General features: G+C 55.6%; 1 protein-coding gene across 1 annotated transcript in view; it reads right to left on the bottom strand.

Annotated features, from left to right (window-relative positions):
- The window catches only part of spop (speckle type BTB/POZ protein), a 54,080-nt gene that overhangs the window by 12,183 nt on the left and 21,897 nt on the right, over window positions 1-20,000 (bottom strand). Inside the window, exons 3-6 of the mRNA XM_084677855.1 lie at window positions 12,985-13,321; window positions 11,890-12,011; window positions 11,631-11,782; window positions 4,486-4,613 (exon numbers count right to left, since the gene is read on the bottom strand). Of these exons, the coding sequence (XP_084533981.1) occupies window positions 4,486-4,613; window positions 11,631-11,782; window positions 11,890-12,011; window positions 12,985-13,062 (480 nt within the window). The 5' untranslated portion in view covers window positions 13,063-13,321. The remainder of the gene's footprint in view (window positions 1-4,485; window positions 4,614-11,630; window positions 11,783-11,889; window positions 12,012-12,984; window positions 13,322-20,000) is intronic.

Below are 20,000 nucleotides of genomic sequence, written 5' to 3'. Positions count from 1 at the left end.
TCACCCCTGATGCACATCAACCCCAAACATTTAAAAGGAGATGCTGAAGTAGGGCAAAACAGTCTGATGTAGAAAACACTGCGCCAGCCAAACCCAGCTAGAGGGCTCACTGTCCTGTCCTAGCCTGGCTGGATCCACACTCACGGGACAGAGGCTGAGGATGAAAGCGTACCCCAGGTTCATTACCGCAGGCCCCCCAGGGCTGGAGAGGGGCGGTGTTTGGATAGAAAGGCACACGGTGATATTAGAGCAGACGAACAGTAACACGGCAGTGTCTGGGTGAACTCCGGAACACGCCGGAACACGCCGGAACACGCCGGAACCCAGGACACAGCACGTTTCACAGCCAAGTGCAGTGCCTGGCAGACCCGTCTCCATTCTCCAAACTCACACAAACACTCTCACACACACACACACACACACACACACACATAAATGTTGACGCACACAACCCTGGCAGCGAGCTAGGCCTAAGAGCCTTTGTGAACAGCAGCCGTTTGGGTCCCTTTAAACTATTTGTGTGCTCTCTGCTGGAAGATCACAGAGACACTAAACTGATAGCTTTGAGCCTCGGAGGCCAGATTTAACAAAGCTTGAAGGAAACATTTGGAGGAAAGAGACATGAAGGAGTGTTGCTTGCCTGTTCATTTTCTTCAACTTTACTCAGGAAAAACCAAAAGGCTTTCTTGATGAGATGTAAAGACAAGGCTGATGTTTTATTGTCTAGTCGCAGCCTGGACCTGCCGTCCAATTACAGGACTGACAGTTGATCAAAGATGGTTGCCGACATCTTGGAGATTACAACAGTATCTCACTACACTATAAAACTATCTCTATTGGCCACAAGCAATCACTGGCAGACTTCCATTGGAAGGCTACAGAGCGATCATGAAACCACTCGGAGTTATCCCATTCTTTACCTGTCTTTCTCCCCGTTTATCACCATTTGTCTCTGCATCCCTGTGATTGTGTGTCCAACCCCTCTTCATATCTCTCCTCTCATTCCCTTCTTCTCCCTCACAGGCCTCATCATCTACCTGCCTGCCCCACAAATGTCCTCTCTTATCCGTCTATCCCCCTTTCACCTAACCGGGAATACACTCAGTTCTCCTCAATTCTCTCATCTCCTCTCAATCCTCACCTCCTCTCCTCTCCATCACACACCCCCTATCTCTCTCTTCTCCTCTTTCCTCCCACCCGCCTCTCTCCTCCTCTTTCCTCTTCCTCCTCCCTCCCCCCCCTCTCCCTCCCCCTCTCCTACTCCCCCCCCCCTCCTCCCCCCTCTCCACTGGGACGAGGAGGGGGGCCAGGCAGCTGGAGCAGCTGCCGTCGTCTCCTCCGACAGCAGCGCAGCATATGGCCGGGCTCTGTGAAGGATGGGCGCTGTCACCCGGCAAAGTGCTTACCCACAGACGGGAGAGCCACGCCCACGCACGCCACGCCACGCCCACGCCCCAAGAGACGGAGGGAGAGACCACTCATTTAGGAGAGAGGGAGGAGGAGCAGAGGTGATATGAGAGAGAGAGACCAACTTTGGATGTACAGGGTCAGTAGGGGGGTGAGCCAGGCTCTGTGTGTGTGTGTGTGCGTGCGTGTGTGTGTGGTGAGAGAAAACACATAACAGCCCATTACACCAGGGTTCCCCACCTCTGGCCCCAGAAGTCACAGCTGAACTGATGAAGCCCCTCCCATCAGCTCTGATTGGCTCCACAGTGCCTCTGACTGCCTGAAGGCGGACCAGTGGCTCCCTCTCTCCAGCTCCAACAGCCAATTTAGACAAGCTGACAAAACTTCTCACCACCACAAACTTCTCTTTGTTGGAATGTTACACAATTCCAGAGGAGCCACGTCGACAGTAGCACAGAGAGTTCACCTTCAAGGCTGCAGAGAGCAGAGGAAGCCTGCCTCGGAGGAGGGAGCTAGTCTGGTGTGAAGCAGGAAGAGACATTAAAACCTTCAGCCAGTCTGCATTACTGTGGTACAGACCAGAGGGCGAGAGAAAGACAGTGAACAGGGGACACGCGAGAGGAACAGAGACATGAAGAGACAAATCGAGGCACACATCCAAAAGACAGGAAGAGGGAAATGAATCGGGGGGGGGGGAAAAAAGAGAAAAGATCATTTAAATGACTTTACCACACAGTGTCTCATTAGTGGAGGAGTAAGGCAACACTTCAGTTTCACCTACATGTTCTATCTATCCAATCCACTCATGCCTGTCCCTCTTTTCCATCTTGTCCTTCTCCTCGCCGCCAGTCTATTCTCCACCCCCATCGCTCCTCCACCCTCCTGTACCCCCCCCCACCCACCCTCCACGGAATCTTCTCCCTCATCCGTTCTCTACATCATCTTCCGTCTCTCCTTCTCTCTCTCTCACGCTCTATGATGACAGCCAGCACAGCACCTTTAATGGGAAGCCTCTCCTCATTAAATACCTGCAGGTGTTTGGAGCTTTGGCAGAGATGGAGCTGGAAGGGGGGGGGGGGGGGGACAAGGACTAGGGGGAGAGAGAGAGGACGATGTGGAGCAAAAAGGGAGTTTGGGAGAAGGAGGAAGATGGATGGATGGAGAGAGAGAGAGAGATGGCGGGGCTCGTTCTGGCAAGCTTCGACATGCCACCCAGGCAGATTCCGGAAGCGACCGTCTTTACGCACGTCCCGGCCCAGCTCCGGACACACGGGGACACCTTTCATCAGGGGGGGGGGGGGGGGGCGTCCCATGGGCAGGACTCCCAGAGAGGGCTGCCTCCCTCGGCCTGTTCTGACAGCATACATCTCTGACGGAGAGGGGAGCGGAGGACGGCAAGGGGGCCGGAGAAAGGACAGGAGAGGAAGGAGGGAGGGTTGAGAAGGTGGGGGGGGGGGGGGGGGTAGGAGGAATGAAGCAGAACAGGGGTGTGCGATGGAGAGGAGACGGGGCGCCAAAGGAGAGGGACGGGGGGGGGGGGGAGCGAAGAGAGGAACGAGATGGAAAAAGAAGAAGGGAGGAAGGGAGAGGAGAGGAGGAAGAGAAGTGAGGAGGAAGAGAAGAGAGGAGAGGAGGAAGAGAAGAGAAGAGAGGAGGAAGAGAAGAGAGGAGGAAGAGAAGAGAGGAGAGGAGGAAGAGAGGAGAGGAGGAAGAGAGGAGGAAGAGAAGAGAAGAGAGGAGAGGAGGAAGAGAAGAGAGGAGAGGAGGAAGAGAAGAGAGGAGAGGAGGAAGAGAGGAGAGGAGGAAGAGAGGAGAGGAGGAAGAGAGGAGAAGAGAAGAGAAGAGAAGAGAAGAGAGGAGAGGAGGAAGAGAAGAGAGGAGAGGAGGAAGAGAAGAGAGGAGAGGAGGAAGAGAAGAGAGGAGAGGAGGAAGAGAAGAGAGTGCTCTGGGCTCTGGGGCGTTCCTCGTGTCTCGGAGACAGGAGCAGACCATCTGGTCCTGACTGCAGCCAGGCCCCTGACTGTAAACACTGCAGCCCAGCACAGCACAAGGAGCAGGAACATTAAATCCCCTCCCAGAAGACCCTGCCCCGGGCCCTGGGGACAGTCCCCACACCCCACCCCTCCCCACACCTCCCCCCACACCCCACCCCTCCCCACACCCCTCCCCTCCCCACACCCCTCCCCACACCCCTCCCCTCCCCACACCCCTGCCAGGACCCCATCATCGCCCCAATTCCAACGTGCGCGCGCGCGCACACACACACACACACACACAAACACACAGAGTTCATTAATAGAGCTGGGTGATTACCAGAGAGAGGTAGATATTTACAGATGAGAGACAGCCACCCAGGACCTGAACTAGTAGCATCAAACAACACAGTTCTGATCTTAGGATGGAGCTAGATATTGGTTGAGCTGCTCTCTGTTCCAACTGTCTCTCTCACACACACACACACACAAACATAATACACACACACACACACGTTACACTTACAGACTCTGGTGCCGACAGACACAAACATAATACACACACACACACACGTTACACTTACAGACTCTGGTGCCGACAGACACAAACATAATACACACACACCCACACATCTCCACCCCCCTCCCACATGACTAGAGTAGCAGGGGTGCCCCTCCCATCCCTCTGTCAATAAGCTCAGTTTGGAAACACTTTAAACAGACTAGCACAGCGCCCCGCTACAAAAAGGCAAAACTTGAAGACGGCGTCTGCACCATACCCGCAGGGTTAATTAGGATTGTTTTAAACAGCCACCGCCGTACTTCTGAAACATTTATGGGCGCATGCATTACAACTAAGACATTACCATAGCCAGGAAGCTTAACCTCCTTGTTCCCCTGCGCAGAGCGCCAGGGCTACAGCTGACCTCTGCTGCCCCCTGTGGTAGAGTAGAGGAACAGCAGGGGATTTGGGCTTACCCTACGCCCAAGCCTTACAGTCCACCAAACCTGCATGCTGCCTTCCTGAGTATGAACCTGAGAAGTGAACACACACACACACACAGGCGTTCCCGACACACACATGCGGACGCGATTTCCATCCTACCTCGCAGAAGAGGGTGAGCTTGTCATCCGGCAGCAGCCCATTGGCCTCGTCCAACAGGAAGTCCCGCCTTATGAACTTCTTGAAACCCCAGTCCTTCCCCTGGACAAAGCGGTACGCCCTCTGGCTCTCTGGAGAACAGGACAGCAAATGCAGATACATGGTTAGGCGTGTGTGTGTGTGTGAGGCACGACCATGGGCGAGAGAGAGAGAGAGAGAGAGAGAGAGAGAGAGAGAGAGAGAGAGAGAGAGAGAGAGAGAGAGAGAGAGAGAGAGAGAGAGAGAGAGAGAGAGAGAGAGAGAGAGAGAGAGAGAGAGAGAGAGAGAGAGAGAGAGAGAGAGAGAGAGAGAGAGAGAGAGAGAGAGACACAGAGAGAGAGAGACACAGAGAGAGAGAGACACAGAGAGAGAGAGACACAGAGAGAGAGAGAGAGACACAGAGAGAGAGAGACACAGAGAGAGAGAGACACAGAGAGAGAGAGACACAGAGAGAGAGAGACACAGAGAGAGAGACACGGAGAGAGAGAGACACAGAGAGAGAGAGAGAGAGAAGGTGTGTGAGCACTCGTGCATCCAGCACATCACAAGCAGGGAAAAACAAACCGCACACGGGAACGGAAAAAAACTATTCTTTTGGTCCCTTCTCTCTCCATCCGCTCATTTCCCATCCAGGCCGGAACAACAACCATCAACTCAGACAAGACTGCTGGTGCAGGCCAAGGAGAGGGAAATTGCATGGATCAAAGCGGTCCAATTACCACGTGTTTACGGAGTGCCAATTACGGCAGCCTGGTGGGTCGAGTGATTTGCCGCACAGAGAACACAGTCCTGCATAGCCAGGGGAGCCAAGATGAACACAGCCTCCCTGCCTCCAGGACCCCATACAGACAGTCCTGGAGGCAGCCTCGCTGGAGGCAGCCTCGCTGGAGGCAGCCTCGCTGGAGGCAGCCTCGCTGGAGGCAGCCTCGCTGGAGGCAGCCTCGCTGGAGGCAGCCTCGCTGGAGGCAGCCTCGCTGGAGGCAGCCTCGCTGGAGGCAGCCTCGCTGGAGGCAGCCTCGCTGGAGGCAGCCTCGCTGGAGGCAGCCTCGCTGGAGGCAGCCTCGCTGGAGGCAGCCTCGCTGGAGGCAGCCTCGCTGGAGGCAGCCTCGCTGGAGGCAGCCTCGCTGGAGGCAGCCTCGCTGGAGGCAGCCTCGCTGGAGGCAGCCTCGCTGGAGGCAGCCTCGCTGGAGGCAGCCTCGCTGGAGGCAGCCTCGCTGGAGGCAGCCTCGCTGGAGGCAGCCTCGCTGGGGACCACCTCAGGGAGGTGGAGGAGCGGGGTAGGATGGCATGGTGGGGGGTGGGGCTCGAGTGGGGGGGTGGGGCTCGAGTGGATCCTCGTACTGATCTCCTCCGAGGCAACTTCCACAGCCAGATACTGGGCAGATCCTCAGACAGAGCTGAGGGAGGGAGGGAGGGAGGGAGGGAGGGAGGGAGGGAGGGAGGGAGGGAGGGAGGGAGGGAGGGAGGGAGGGAGGGAGGGAGGGAGGGAGGGAGGGAGGGAGGGAGGGAGGGAGGGAGGGAGGGAGGGAGGGAGGGAGGGAGGGAGGGAGGGAGGGAGGGAGGGAGTTGAGTGCATATGCAGTTATTCCCTCCATTACTCAAGCAGGGGGTCCTCTTCCCTAATCCAGCCCCCAGAGACGAGGCACACACAAGGTTGTCAAACACCCACACCACCACAAATCCACACACTCCAAAGAGGATTCCATCTCTCTCCCTCTCCCTCTCCCTCTCCCTCTCCCTCTCCCTCTCCCTCTCCCTCTCCCTGGTCTCTCTGTAGAACGTAACAGCAGCTGGTGTCAGAGACTCCCTGACAGAAGCTCTGCTTGTTCCCCGTTTCTCCACCAAAGCCGACGCGCTTGAAAGACGAGTCAGACTTCTGTCAATGGGGGAGGGGGGAGGGTGGGGGTGAACTAGGGTACAGAACAGGCACAGCGTTTGACTGGCGCGTGCTGGGTTTGAAGATCTCTCGTCGAAAGTTCCACCGGAAGCGTTCATACACTGCCCCGTTGTACCTCGCCATCGGGTTACAGAGGGTGTGGGGGGGGGGGGGAGTGTGGGGGGGGGGTTGTCCGAGGCCGGAAGCCACGCTGTGACGGCTTCCCATTGGCCCGCGTGAAGGGGCGAATCTAGGGTGTGAGGAGAGAAGGATGAAGGAGAAGACAGAGAGGTGGAGGAAGGGGTGTGTGGAGGGAAAATAAACACACACCTGGCACACTCAGAGAGGTGAGAGAAGGGACAGGTGAGAGATCACAACTGCTCACGCCACACAGCGAGATATGTGTGTGTGTGTGTGTGTGTGTGTGTGCCCTGTGGGGCCCCTGACCAGGACCAGCAGGGCCCCAGGCTGAAGACCCAGATCAGATCAGTGGTGCCCTCCCTCTCATCCAGCTGAGGCCCCTGCCGACCACAGTGACACCCACGCGCCTAGATTGACAAACAGCCGCAGAGAGGAGGGAGGAGGAGAGAGGAGGGAAGAGGGAGGAGAGAGGAGGGAGGAGAGAGGAGGAAAGAGGAGGGAAGAGGGAGGAGGGGGAAGAGGGAGGAGGGGGAAGAGGGAGGAGAGAGGAGAGAGGAGGGAGAGGGTGGAGGAGGAGGGCTGCGACTGTGCCGGGAGGGAGCCAGGCGGGACAGGCGCTGCGCTCTCACTGTCACTCAACAGATGTGACGGGAGAGGTGTGACAGTAAAGGTGAGAGGGGAGCGATGCAGTCAGACAGGGGAGAGAGAGAGAGAGAGAGAGAGAGAGAGAGAGACAGAGAGAGAGAGAGAGACAGAGAGACAGAGAGAGAGAGAGAGACAGAGAGAGACAGAGAGAGACAGAGAGAGAGAGAGACAGAGAGAGAGAGAGAGAGACAGAGAGACAGAGACAGAGAGAGAGAGAGACAGAGAGAGAGAGAGAGAGAGAAAGAGAGAGAGAGAGAGAGAGAATGATAGCGAGCGCAAATGAGAGAGAAAGCGAGGAGGTGCCAGCGTGTTTTAGAGAACGGGACATCCATATTCAGCCTGTGACTCAGGGGCATGGTTGGCACACAGAGAGAGGAGGTCGCCCAGAAGACTGCCTGGCACACAGCTCTCACTCTCAGCCAGCCTGCACAGGAGCCAGAGTCAACAGACTGCCTCAGTCTGTGTGTGTGTGTGTGTGTGAATATCAGCTCACATTAGCCATCTAATTTTAGAACGTCTTTAGAGTCGACGTTCCCCCTCGCTATCGTCATCCCCACTTTCATCCACCTCGCCGTTGCCTCCCTCTCTTCCGCACGCGCTCTCCCGAAATCTCTTCATCCTTTATCCTCCCCCTCTCTCAACTCTCTCGTTCACTTCACCTCCCTCCCACCTATTCTCTTTCTCCCCTCTTCCTGTTGAGAGTTACTGTAGAATCCATCATGAGCCCATCCCCTCCCCTCCCCTCCCCTCTTCCTCCTCCCTCCCAACACTCCTAATCTCAGCTCCAATCTTTTCAGCCTCAAAGCCAAATCGATTAAAACCACCATTTACACCATTACACATTTTACACTTCAATCTGGATGGAAAGACGCTCATTTGCCTTCTCAACACCTGCTCAATGAAGAGCACCTACCTGACATCCACAAGACAAGGCAAATAACCCAGCACAAATGCCCACGCCATATATTGGCGCCTGAGCTCTATAGGAAAGTGTCAGCACAAACATGTCTATTGGCGCTCTCCCCAGCTGCGTCGATACTATCTGATGGTGTAAAGAGTGTCCGATAACTTCAACACTATTAGCCCACTCCACTCACCCACACCGGCCGCCTGCTCGCCTCCCGGCAGTTACCGAGGGCAACCGACAACCACTCCCTGGCATTCAGACGGAGGGTCAATCAAGAGGCAGACAGGCTGGGAGACGCAGCTCCGCAACGCTGCACAGCGACACAAGGATGGAACTAGACCCCCCTCTGGCCAGCCCAGCGAAACGAGCCCACTTAGGTTTGGGCTGGGGCGCTCTCCTCCACAGCCTGGCGGAGCACAGCCATGTGTGGAAAGCCTTCCTGGCACGCAGAGAAAACAGTGGAGGAGGAGGCTCGCAGCTTTCTCTGGCACGGGACGGGGGTGCCAATGCCAAGAGAAGACTTACAAGCCGCCTCGCACCCCCCCCCCCCCCCGAGGAGAGCAGCACACTGGAGTCAGGGAGAGAAATTATGTGGTGGAGCACGGAGGGAGGGAGGGAGGGAGGGAGGGAGGGAGGGAGGGAGGGAGGGAGGGAGGGAGGGAGGGAGGGAGGGAGGGAGGGAGGGAGGGAGGGAGGGAGGGAGGGAGGGAGGGAGGGAGGGAGGGAGGGAGGGAGGGAGGGAGGGAGGGAGGGAGGGAGGGAGGGAGGGAGGGAGGGAGGGAGGGAGGGGAGGGAGGCTGCCTGGATCTGCTTTAGCAGCCAGCAATCAAGAGGATCTGGACCTGGGACAAAACCAGACCCAGACCCAGGCCTCTCCGGAGGTGGCCAGAGAGCACGGCCTGGGAGTCTGGAGCAGGGGCTAGTCTGGAGCAGGGGCTAGTAGCGCAGGAAGTCACAGGTCTACATCCTGCTTAAAACCATTTATTTATGAGTCAAATCAAGTGACTCATAAATAAATACATATACATACATACATACATACATACACATACTATACATCTGCCCTCCTCGTCCATCGGTCTGTCTCTTTAACTCCACACGTGCAGGTCGTATAGGGTTAACATGTTCTGGATCCTGTCGCCGTGTCCCTGGAGGAACAGTGCATGCAGACACACCGCACACCAACAGTCTGCAGACACCTTCATTAAGACACTTTGGCTCTGATTTGACTTGTTTTTCTGCGGGCCTGGATTCAATTGGATTCTAAATGATCCAGGACCGACAGAGCAATCTTTACTGCCGTATTCTCCCCGACCGGGCGCCCTGGCCCTTGTCCCACCTCGGGGTGGCCGTGGGTAATTTTCTTCTATCGTCAGGGAGACTGGAGGATGTGGTTCTCCCCAGGGGGACAAGAGGAAGATTGGAGGATTGGGAGGACCAGGGGAATTGGAAGAGGACGTGATGGGGGGGGGGGTGTTCACTGAAGACGACGAGATATACAGAAATAAGAGGTGTGGAAAATGAGGCGCCCAGATTCTTCCCGCTTCCCCAGTGTTCTCTAGCTTAAGTGGGGTCATTTGGAGAAAGGAGGGGGGCTATAATGAGGGGGGGGGGGGGAGGGGGGCTGTAATGAAACGTCTGAGTGGAGGAACGACACCGCTCCCAGTCCTCCTCCATTACCACACCAGGACGGCCTAGGAGGACACGCACGAGTACACGTCCAGGAGGGGGAAACGCACTCACTAACAGGGGACAGGTGTGTCTGAAGCATGAATACAGGAGAGGAACCAGCTGCCGTGTAAGTAAGTGGGGGAGAGAGAGAGAGAGAGAGAGAGAGAGAGAGAGAGAGAGAGAGAGAGAGAGAGAGAGAGAGAGAGAGAGAGAGAGAGACAGAGACAGAGAGAGTGGAAGGACGAGCAGACACGCGTGACGGGGGCTGGGCGTTTGCGCGGCGGAGAGAGAGGTGGTAGAGAGGAAAAAAAAAAAAGGTCAAGTTCACACGGTAGAATATTTCCTAGCGGGGAAAGGCTTCCCCTTTCTACACAACCTGCACTGCAGGGGGTTGTAAACAGTCTTGCTGCGTTTTGCCTATCTGAAAACTCCTCCTCCTCCACCCCCCTCTCCCTCCCTCCCAGCTCCCCCCTCCCTCCCAGCCCCCTCCTCCTTCCCTCCTAGCCCCCTCTTTCTCCCTCCCAGCCCCCTCTCCCTCCCTCCTCCCTCTCAGCCCCCTCTTCCTCCCTCCCAGCCCCCTCTTCCTCCCAGCCTCCTCTTCCTCCCTCCCAGCCCCCTCTCCCAGCCCCCTCTCCCTCCCTCCCAGCCCCCTCTCCCAGCCCCCTCTCCCTCCCTCCCAGCCCCCTCTCCCTCCCTCCCAGCCCCCTCTCCCTCCCTCCCAGCCCCCTCTCCCTCCCTCCCAGCCCCCTCTCCCTCCCTCTCAGCCCCCTCTCCCTCCCTCCCAGCCCCCTCCTCCCTCCCTCCCAGCCCCCCTCTCCCTCCCTCCCAGCCCCCCTCTCCCTCCCTCCCAGCCCCCCTCTCCCTCCCTCCCAGCCCCCTCTCCCTCCCTCCCAGCCCCCTCCTCCCTCCCTCCCAGCCCCCTCTTCCTCCCTCCCAGCCCCCTCCTCCCTCCCTCCCTCCCAGCCCCCTCCTCCCTCCCTCCCAGCCCCCTCTTCCTCCCTCCCAGCCCCCTCCTCCCTCCCTCCCTCCCAGCCCCCTCTTCCTCCCTCCCAGCCCCCTCTCCCTCCCTCCCAGCCCCCTCTTCCTCCCACAGTCATGCTTCCTGCGCTCTGCGGGGGTGCAGGGAGGGAGAGGCAGCCAGTGAGACTGATAACCAGGAAGTGGTCACATCTGGCCCTCACTAATTCAATTCCACACAAGTTTGCTTTCCTCACCGTAACATAACCTAATTAAACAGAAGCAGGAATTGGAAGCACGTTCGTTTCCAATTCATCAGTAGCATGAGAGGCGGACGAAGACTTTTAAAAAGGTTGGGTCTTTTTTTAATTAAAATCAAAATTGCCTCACACTATTTTGAATTAAATCTTTGGGTGAAATGAATCCCACCTGTAGTGATTACGCACACATATGGCAATCTGTAACCCTGCATAGACAATTAGACACACTCAGAGTCATTTACACCGTCAAAATCAACTCTGAGAAGAAGTCCAACGACACCCTTCTCCTCCACCACCACCTCCCCTTCACCACCACCAGGTGAAATGCGCCAAATTCTCAGTTGAAAGCCAACAGCAGGTCTTGAACGGAGACAGTCGCAGGCTGGAGAAAATGCAGACCTCAGGAAGAGGAGTCTGATGGCTGAGCGGTTAGGGAATCCGAAGATTCAGAAGGTTGCCGGTTCGATTCCCGGACGTGCTAAAAGACTGTGTCCTTGGGCAAAGCACTTCACCCTACTTGCCTAAGGGGGGAATATCCCTGTACTTACTGTAAGTCGCTCTGGATAAGAGCGTCTGCTTAATGACTGAATGTGAATGTAGGACAGACAGACGCTCTGCACACAGCAGGGGTTCCTACAGAGCTAAGGCTCACCCATGGCTTTGGTCTCCTCTCCCTTAGCGTTGAGGATGGAGAACTTGAACTTGGCGCGCACTTCGCTTTTGGGACAGCTGACCAGGAGCAGGTAGAGGGACAGGTAGTCTTTACTCTCCTCGTCCAGACCCTTGGGGTTCACACGCAAACACCTGCGGAGGAGAGGGAGGTGCAGACACCGTGAGGAGAAGCCTCAGCTGCCGTATCGCCGTCCGTCCAATCAGAGCCCGTCCCACACACAAGACCCGCCCACACTCACCATTTGAGTTTGTCATTGGCTCCGGAGGAGAAGGTGGAGCTTTTGATGACCTCGCCCATCTCCTCACGACAGAAGCTGAAGTTGTTGATGGTCCACATGTAGGAGAACTTCACTACTTTGATCTGAGGGTGAGACACTAGCGATGAGACGGGTGGCAATTCTTTATTTATTTCTCTTTTCCATACAGCTAAGTGGTGGTTGGTCAGCATGGACTTCAAAACCACACATCAAAACTGCCTTTCATCTCAATAAACAGTGACAACAAACACAGGGAGAGAAGAAAGGATATTAAAAAGCAGCTACAAAAACGATTTTGCAAGGACAGAAAAAGAGATGGTAGAGAGAAAAAAAAAAGACATCAATGAAAACACATCACATCGTATATATCCCGATTTATAACAGGACTGCTATCAAAACTAGCAGAAGATGCCAGAAGAAAAAAAAGGAAAAAACAAGGAAGCTTTTCCACACGGAATTCAAAACAAAGATTTTTCAAACGTTACCCGGAAATTCAAATGTGTGAAAAATAATGTTTCTCCCCCCCTCCTCCCCTGCTTACCCGAGTGTAACACCAGCCCTCAGCCCCTCCCCTACTCACCTGAGTGTAACACCAGCCCTCAGCCCCTCCCCTGCTTACCCAAGTGCAACACCAGCCCTCAGCCCCTCCCCTGCTTACCTGAGTGTAACACCAGCCCTCAGCCCCTCCCCTGCTTACCTGAGTGTAACACCAGCCCTCAGCCCCTCCCCTGCTTACCTGAGTGTAACACCAGCCCTCAGCCCCTCCCCTGCTTACCTGAGTGTAACACCAGCCCTCAGCCCCTCCCCTGCTTACCTGAGTGTAACACCAGCCCTCAGCCCCTCCCCTGCTTACCTGAGTGTAACACCAGCTCAGCCCCTCCCCTGCTCACCTGAGTGTAACACCAGCTCAGCCCCTCCCCTGCTCACCTGAGTGTAACACCAGCCCTCAGCCCCTCCCCTGCTCACCTGAGTGTAACACCAGCTCAGCCCCTCCCCTGCTTACCTGAGTGTAACACCAGCTCAGCCCCTCCCCTGCTCACCTGAGTGTAACACCAGCTCAGCCCCTCCCCTGCTCACCTGAGTGTAACACCAGCTCTCAGCCACAGGACCGCTGGACATGTCCGCCGGGGGGGGGGGGCTCGGGACTCTTGACATGGCCAGCGTTGAGATGGGGGGGCCTGACTGGACCAGAGCGCCAGCCAGGAGACACACGGGGGGGCGGGCGGGGGCCGAGCCCAAACACACACCACCAGGGCCAAGGTGACGTCAACCTGCCAGGCCACCAGAGGCCGGGACAGAGGCCAGGACAGAGGCCGGGACAGAGGCCGGGACAGAGGCCGGGACAGAGGCCGGGACAGAGTCCGGGACAGAGGCCGGGGGGCTCAGGCACCAGGTCCAGACACACAGGCCTACCCTGGAGAGACACACAGGGGTTGGGGAGGTTGGAGAATTCAGCTGGCCCACACAATATGATACACACCCACACGATACTACCAGTTAGAGCAGATTCATATCAAAGAGACTGGTGCCTCTGTCTGTGTGTCTGTCTCTGTCTGTCTGTCTCTGTCTGTCTCTGTCTGTCTGTCTCTGTCTGTCTCTGTCTGTCTGTCTCTGTCTGTCTGTCTCTGTCTGTCTGTCTCTGTCTGTCTGTCTCTGTCTGTCTGTCTCTGTCTGTCTGTCTGTCTGTCTCTCTGTCTGTCTCTGTCTGTCTCTGTCTGTCTCTGTCTGTCTCTGTCTGTCTCTCTCTGTCTCTGTCTGTCTCTGTCTGTCTCTGTCTGTCTCTGTCTGTCTCTCTCTGTCTCTGTCTGTCTCTGTCTGTCTCTGTCTGTCTGTCTCTGTCTGTCTCTGTCTGTCTGTCTCTGTCTGTCTCTGTCTGTCTCTGTCTGTCTCTGTCTGTCTCTGTCTGTCTGTCTCTGTCTGTCTGTCTCTGTCTGTCTGTCTCTGTCTGTCTGTCTGTCTCTGTCTGTCTGTCTCTGTCTGTCTGTCTCTGTCTGTCTGTCTCTGTCTGTCTCTGTCTGTCTGTCTCTGTCTGTCTGTCTCTGTCTGTCTGTCTCTGTCTGTCTGTCTCTGTCTGTCTGTCTCTGTCTGTCTGTCTCTGTCTGTCTGTCTCTGTCTGTCTGTCTCTGTCTGTCTGTCTCTGTCTGTCTGTCTCTGTCTGTCTGTCTCTGTCTGTCTGTCTCTGTCTGTCTCTGTCTGTGTGTGAGAGAGAGTGTGCGAGAGTGTGAGTGTAATGATAAATCCTAATTGAGCAGTTAGCCTAATTGAGCAGCATTGCACAGTAAGTAGGACATAACAGTTCTGAATTCATTTGTTTTCAAAGGGCCTCAGCATTCAAAGCAGCACGTCTAGCGCTCACTAGGCTTCAGTGAGAAAAGCCTTCGTCTATCTGCCCGCGGTTTTGCCTTTGTTTTTGCTTTGAGCGCAGCACCAGCCAGCCGATGCCAGCCGCCGCATGCCTGTGTGCCGTGGCTCTGACTGAAGGGCAAGGCTTAAGACTTTCATCTCTGGCTGCCAGCCTCGACTCACTCGCATGCACAAGGTCAAATAACTTTAAAACAAATAAAAACGTTGACAAGAAAGGTCGTAGCCTACTTGAAAAGTGCCAACTTCAATCCGTATACAAGTGTGTGAGGGTGCCCGTGATAACTTCAGACTCAGCCATGTTTCTCTTTATCTTTTTTATCTTGGTGACTTTTCTCCAATTACCATTATTTAATTTGACCCTCATTACGCTACGTCAGGTACCTCCCTCGAGATGAAACTACCTTCTCCCCACCGGAAACACCACTAATCATCCTCGGTTCAGTGTTCCTCTCGTTTGTCGTCTGCCCTTCCACGTCCTCCCCCTTTCTTAAATGGCTGTTGTGCCCGTGTACAGTCCCAGGCTCTCCTCTCCCCCTCCCCCTCCCCCTCCCCTCCCTCCTCCCCCTCCTCCCCCTCCTCCTCCCCCTCCTCCCCCTCCTCCTCCTCCTCTCCTCCCCCTCCCCCTCCTCCTCCTCCTCCTCTCCTCTCCTGGTAGCCCTGTCTCCCAGCAGACCAGCCGTCTGGCCACCGCCGTGCTTAATTAGAGGCTGATTGAAAGGGAGGTTCAGGACCTGAGCCAGTCAGCAACACGGTATGAGGCAGAGGGGAGAAGGGGAGGTTGAAATGAAGAAGGATGGAAGGAAAGGGAGAAGGGAGAGAGGGGAACAGAGTATAGGCCCTGGGCTGAGTGGAAGCGAGGCAGGCAAGACGACTTCCAGACCTCCACTGCCTACACAACTTAATTAATGTGAAGAGATAACCTTCAATTGGCTCCATCAGGTTTTTTTTTTTTTTTTTTTTTCTCCCCTCCATTTCAGTGCCCCCCTTTCTTCTCTCGTGCTATTTGTATCTGATGAAAAACACTGGTGGCATTTTCGCTCAGTAAAACAATAAAATATTAATCACAAAAGTTGGGGGAACAAGGCGGCAGTGATTTGCAATTTAAATTACCTGAGACTTCCTGGCAATTAATTATAGTCTGTGTGTGTAGTGAGTGAAGGAACATGGCTGGATGTGTGTGTGCGCGCGTGTGTGTGTGTGAGCACAAGTTGTGTGTGTTTACAGTATGTGCATGGGTAAAGGCAGTGCATGCGTGTATGGAACGTGGGTGTACCAAAAAAAAAAAAAAAAAAAACGTATATTTTCTTTCTCGTTTTGAAAGATTCTGCACCTCTCAAGAACGGGCAACCGAGCAATCAGGTGAGAATCTCTGTTCACAGTGACAATCCAGGGCAGCGGCGCTAACCATCTCCCAGCGTCCTGAACACCCCAGGATGAGGCCTCTGAAGTGGAGCCCTCTTCATGCCTCTCCACATGGAGCATGAGCTGGAGACGCCAACAGAGACTGAGACGTGCGCTCGTCACAGGAGACTCTGGCAGCAGACGGCTTCAGACGGTTCATTCATCCAGGGATTCAGGCGGATGACGGCGCGAATCAGGAAAATGACTAATGGGTGATAATACACACGGTAGCAAGGAAATAAATATTGTCACAACAAAGCGTACGCCAGGCACCGAGTTATGAGGATTGTGATTCTCTTTCCGACCCCCCCCACCCCACCCCACCCCACTCCCCCCCAACCCCTTCCCTCCCCCCCCAAAATACAAAACGAAAAAAAACAATCATTAGACAAAGTAAGATGCAACGCAGCCGCTGTGTGCATCTGTCAGTCTTAGTGTGAGATCCCACTGGGTACATTAACACCTCTCATGTGTTTCCCTGGTGGACTGAGGAGAAAACGAAGACTAGCAGACAGAGCTGGGATGGAAATAAAGGGAAAGGGGGAGAATGGCAGTCTTTGTTAAAAAGGTCTGTGTGTGTGTGTGTGTGTATATGTGTGTGCGTGTGTTGGGGGAGTTGTTCCCACACGCATCCTATTTCCTCCAGCCTGCTGCTGTAGGGACCCTCAGCATGGGAGTGAGCAGGGAGCGCATTTATATTCATTACATAGACAGCCTCCCTCCCTCCCTCACTCACTCCCTCCCTCACTCCCTCCACCAGTCCAGTCCCCATCCCTCCATCTACACCACCACCACCACCACTCCCCCCTCTCTCTCTGTCTCTCTCTGTCACAAACACCACAAGGAGCTGGAGTGGAGAGCAGCAGACAGACACACAGAGCTGCGAGGAGAGAGGGTCTCTGCCTCAGGCCTCTACCGGACACACAGGGAGGTGATGTGGTCTTTATCGTACAGTAGCAGACCTCTGGGGTGGAGAGAGGTCATCTTGATCAGATGATTTCCATTTCCAGACACTGTAGCCTGGGGGGGGGGGGGCCTCTGTCCATGTCGGACTGACCGACTTTGCTCAAGAACCGTTCCGTCAGATGGTCAATCAGAGGTAAATAATCACGCAGACTGCTCAGGTTTGGTGGGCCTGGTTCAAGACCTCGTCACAAGCCTACTGCCAAACGGCAAGGGCTAAAGAAAACCCTGCAGTGAGGAAGAAGTTGTTGGATGACAGAGAGAGGATTGAAAGCCTTCTGGAATTCATTACAGATACTATTGCTACGCTCTAAGATGTCAATTAATTATGAAAAGAAAAAAGAAAAAACACCATTACACACCCAAGTCTCTCCATTTAAATTCCCTTTCACTCGCGACTTGAAAGAGAAACATCAAATGCACAGCACCCACCAGTCTCTCCCCCAGGGTCGCATTTCCTGCTGGGAGGAGGAGGAGAAAGGTGCCGCCTGGCTGAGACACTGCCACCAGGTGGCCAGGAGGAGGACGAGCAGGGCGAGGAGGTGCCCAGGGGGAGGGAGGAGGTGCCCAGGGGGAGGGAGGAGGTGCCCAGGGGGAGGGAGGAGGTGCCCAGGGCGAGGAGGACGAGCAGGAGAGCGAGGCGGGGGCGGGGCTGAGAACATGGAAGAAGGAGATTGGTGTACGCTCTCCAACATGCTACGCATGAACGTAATGAAACTTCCACACGCTCTTGCTTCTCTCCGTCCATCCCTCCTCCTGCCCCCTCCCTCCATCCCTCCTCCTGCCCCCTCCCTCCCTCCCTCCTCCTGCCCCCTCCCTCCCTCCCTCCTCCTGCCCCCTCCCTCCATCCCTCCTCCTGCCCCCTCCGTCCCTCCCTCCTCCTGCCCCCTCCCTCCATCCCTCCTCCTGCCCCCTCCCTCCATCCCTCCTCCTGCCCCCTCCCTCCCTCCCTCCTCCTGCCCCCTCCCTCCCTCCCTCCTCCTGCCCCCTCCCTCCCTCCTCCTGCCCCCTCCCTCCATCCCTCCTCCTGCCCCCTCCCTCCCTCCTCCTGCCCCCTCCCTCCCTCCTTCCTCCTGCCCCCTCCCTCCCTCCCTCCTCCTGCCCCCTCCCTCCCTCCTCCTGCCCCCTCCCTCCCTCCCTCCTCCTGCCCCCTCCCTCCATCCCTCCTCCTGCCCCCTCCCTCCATCCCTCCTCCAACCCAGACAGAGGGTTAATGGAGTCTGTTAATTAGAAGGTCAGTTTTCATCAAAAGCTTGGCGATAACGCATCGAGAAGAACAAAACTGAAATAAGAGCCAGAAGGGAGGAGGGTTGCAAACAGAGGGGAAACAGCGAGAAGGTGAGAGAGGGAGGACGACGTCAGACAGAGCCTGGATGGGAGAAGGCACCTTGTGATCAGATCACCACCCCTTAAACACACAAGAAGAACCCAAGAGAGAGCCCCGCTCTGCTGCGACATCACCTGTCAGTTCACCTGTGTCCAGACACACAGGGTCTCTCCACCTGTGTCCAGACACACAGGGTCTCTCCACCTGTGTCCAGACACACAGGGTCTCTCTCCACCTGTGTCCAGACACACAGGGTCTCTCCACCTGTGTCCAGACACACAGGGTCTCTCCACCAGTGTCCAGACACACAGGGTCTCTCTCCACCTGTGTCCAGACACACAGGGTCTCTCTCCACCTGATGACAGGGAAGATGTGGAGCCTATGCTGGATAGACGGTCTGAGACGACTGAACAGGAGGAAGGGTGGAGGTGTGGGGCGGGGGTGTATGTAGCGGTGCGGTAACATGACGTGCTGTATGTGTGAGATGGTGTCTGTCCTGTCCACTTGTTCTGGCTGTCCACTCCTACAACACAGAGACAGAGACAGAGACAGAGAGAGAGAGAGAGAGAGAGAGAGAGAGAGAGAGAGAGAGAGAGAGAGAGAGAGAGAGAGAGAGAGAGAGAGAGAGAGAGAGAGAGCAAGAGAGTCGAAGGACGAGCAGACACGCGTGACGGGGGCAGGGCGTTAGCGCGGTGGCGGCGGGCTGGGAACACGCTAGAGTGTGTCAGGTCCAGAGCAGTGGGGGGTGAAGGAGGCGTGATGGATTAAGAGGCACTCGCAGAGACAAAGGCCCTCTGTGAACCGTGGAGAAAGGCCTACCGAGACAGCATCTCTATCTGGCTCCATATCACTGACTCTCTCCCTCCTTTCACTCCTCTCCCCTACTCTCCCTCCCTCCCCCCCCTCCTTCCTCTCTAACACACACACACACACACACACTTTTTATCCGTGTTCTCTACCTCTCACAGCCCCCTCTACCTGTCTTCTACAGCTCACACAAGCCTGCCATTAAATCTGTCTCCATACCCCAGTCTCCTGACACTTTTCACTTTCTCTCCGTCCCCCCCCCCCCCTTTCCCCTTCCCCAACTTCCCTTCTCTCCTCCGAGGGTTCTCTCCATCCCAACCCCCCCCTCCTCCCCCCTCCCTCCCCCCTCCCTCCCTCCCTCCCTCCCTCCCTCGCACAAGCTGCCCAGTTGCTGTGTGACTCAGGATCCACTCATTAAGTCCCAGGTCTGAGGCCTGGCTGTCTGGCTGTGCTCTCCCAGTTTGCCCTTGCACACGGCTCCAGTGTGATCAATTAGGCTGCTACGCTCACAGCACAAGACTTCAATGGCAAACCGCACTGCAACACACACCGGGCCACGGCAAGCAACAGATAGAAACACTATATGGGCTCGCTCCAGACAAGCATGCATGCACACACACACACACACACACACACACACACACACACACACACACACACACACACACACACACACACACACACACACACACAGTATGTACAGGGAATCCCTTGTGTACATTTGAAGCCGACAAGACAGACCCATGCTTTCATACCGGCAGTCAAAGTAAGACACGCATTACAAAACAAACAGCCCAAACTGTTCCCTCTGTTTTTGCCAAAGTGACGGGATTTGATGGAGACAGATCGTTGTGTGCTTTGGAGCCCAATCCCTTCCACTGCAGCTCTGCCTCCAATAAGGAGTTGGCCCAGACATCCTACTGCTGCTGCCTTCCAACAGGGCTCACACTGGCCCACACCAGCCAGCCAGGCAGCCAGCCAGCCAGCGTGGACAGTGCTGAAAGTACCGTCATTTTCGGACTATAAGCCACGCCTTTTGTCGCATTTTTTGACCCTGCGGTTTATATAACCATGCGGCTAATCTATGGATTTTTACAGCTAACGGCTAACGGTTAATACATGGGAGCGAAAATGACAGTAATGCTACCTTAACCTCCACCTTCATGTCTTATGGCTTCCTCAATTGCATTTTCCACGTCTTGTTGATTTTCTTCCCTGCAGAGGTTATCCC

Source organism: Hypomesus nipponensis, chromosome 17, assembly GCF_054491055.1.
Source record: "Hypomesus nipponensis isolate SF chromosome 17, ASM5449105v1, whole genome shotgun sequence".
NCBI classification, from domain to species: Eukaryota; Metazoa; Chordata; class Actinopteri; order Osmeriformes; family Osmeridae; genus Hypomesus; species Hypomesus nipponensis.
This window is presented reverse-complemented; position numbering and strand designations above follow the sequence as displayed.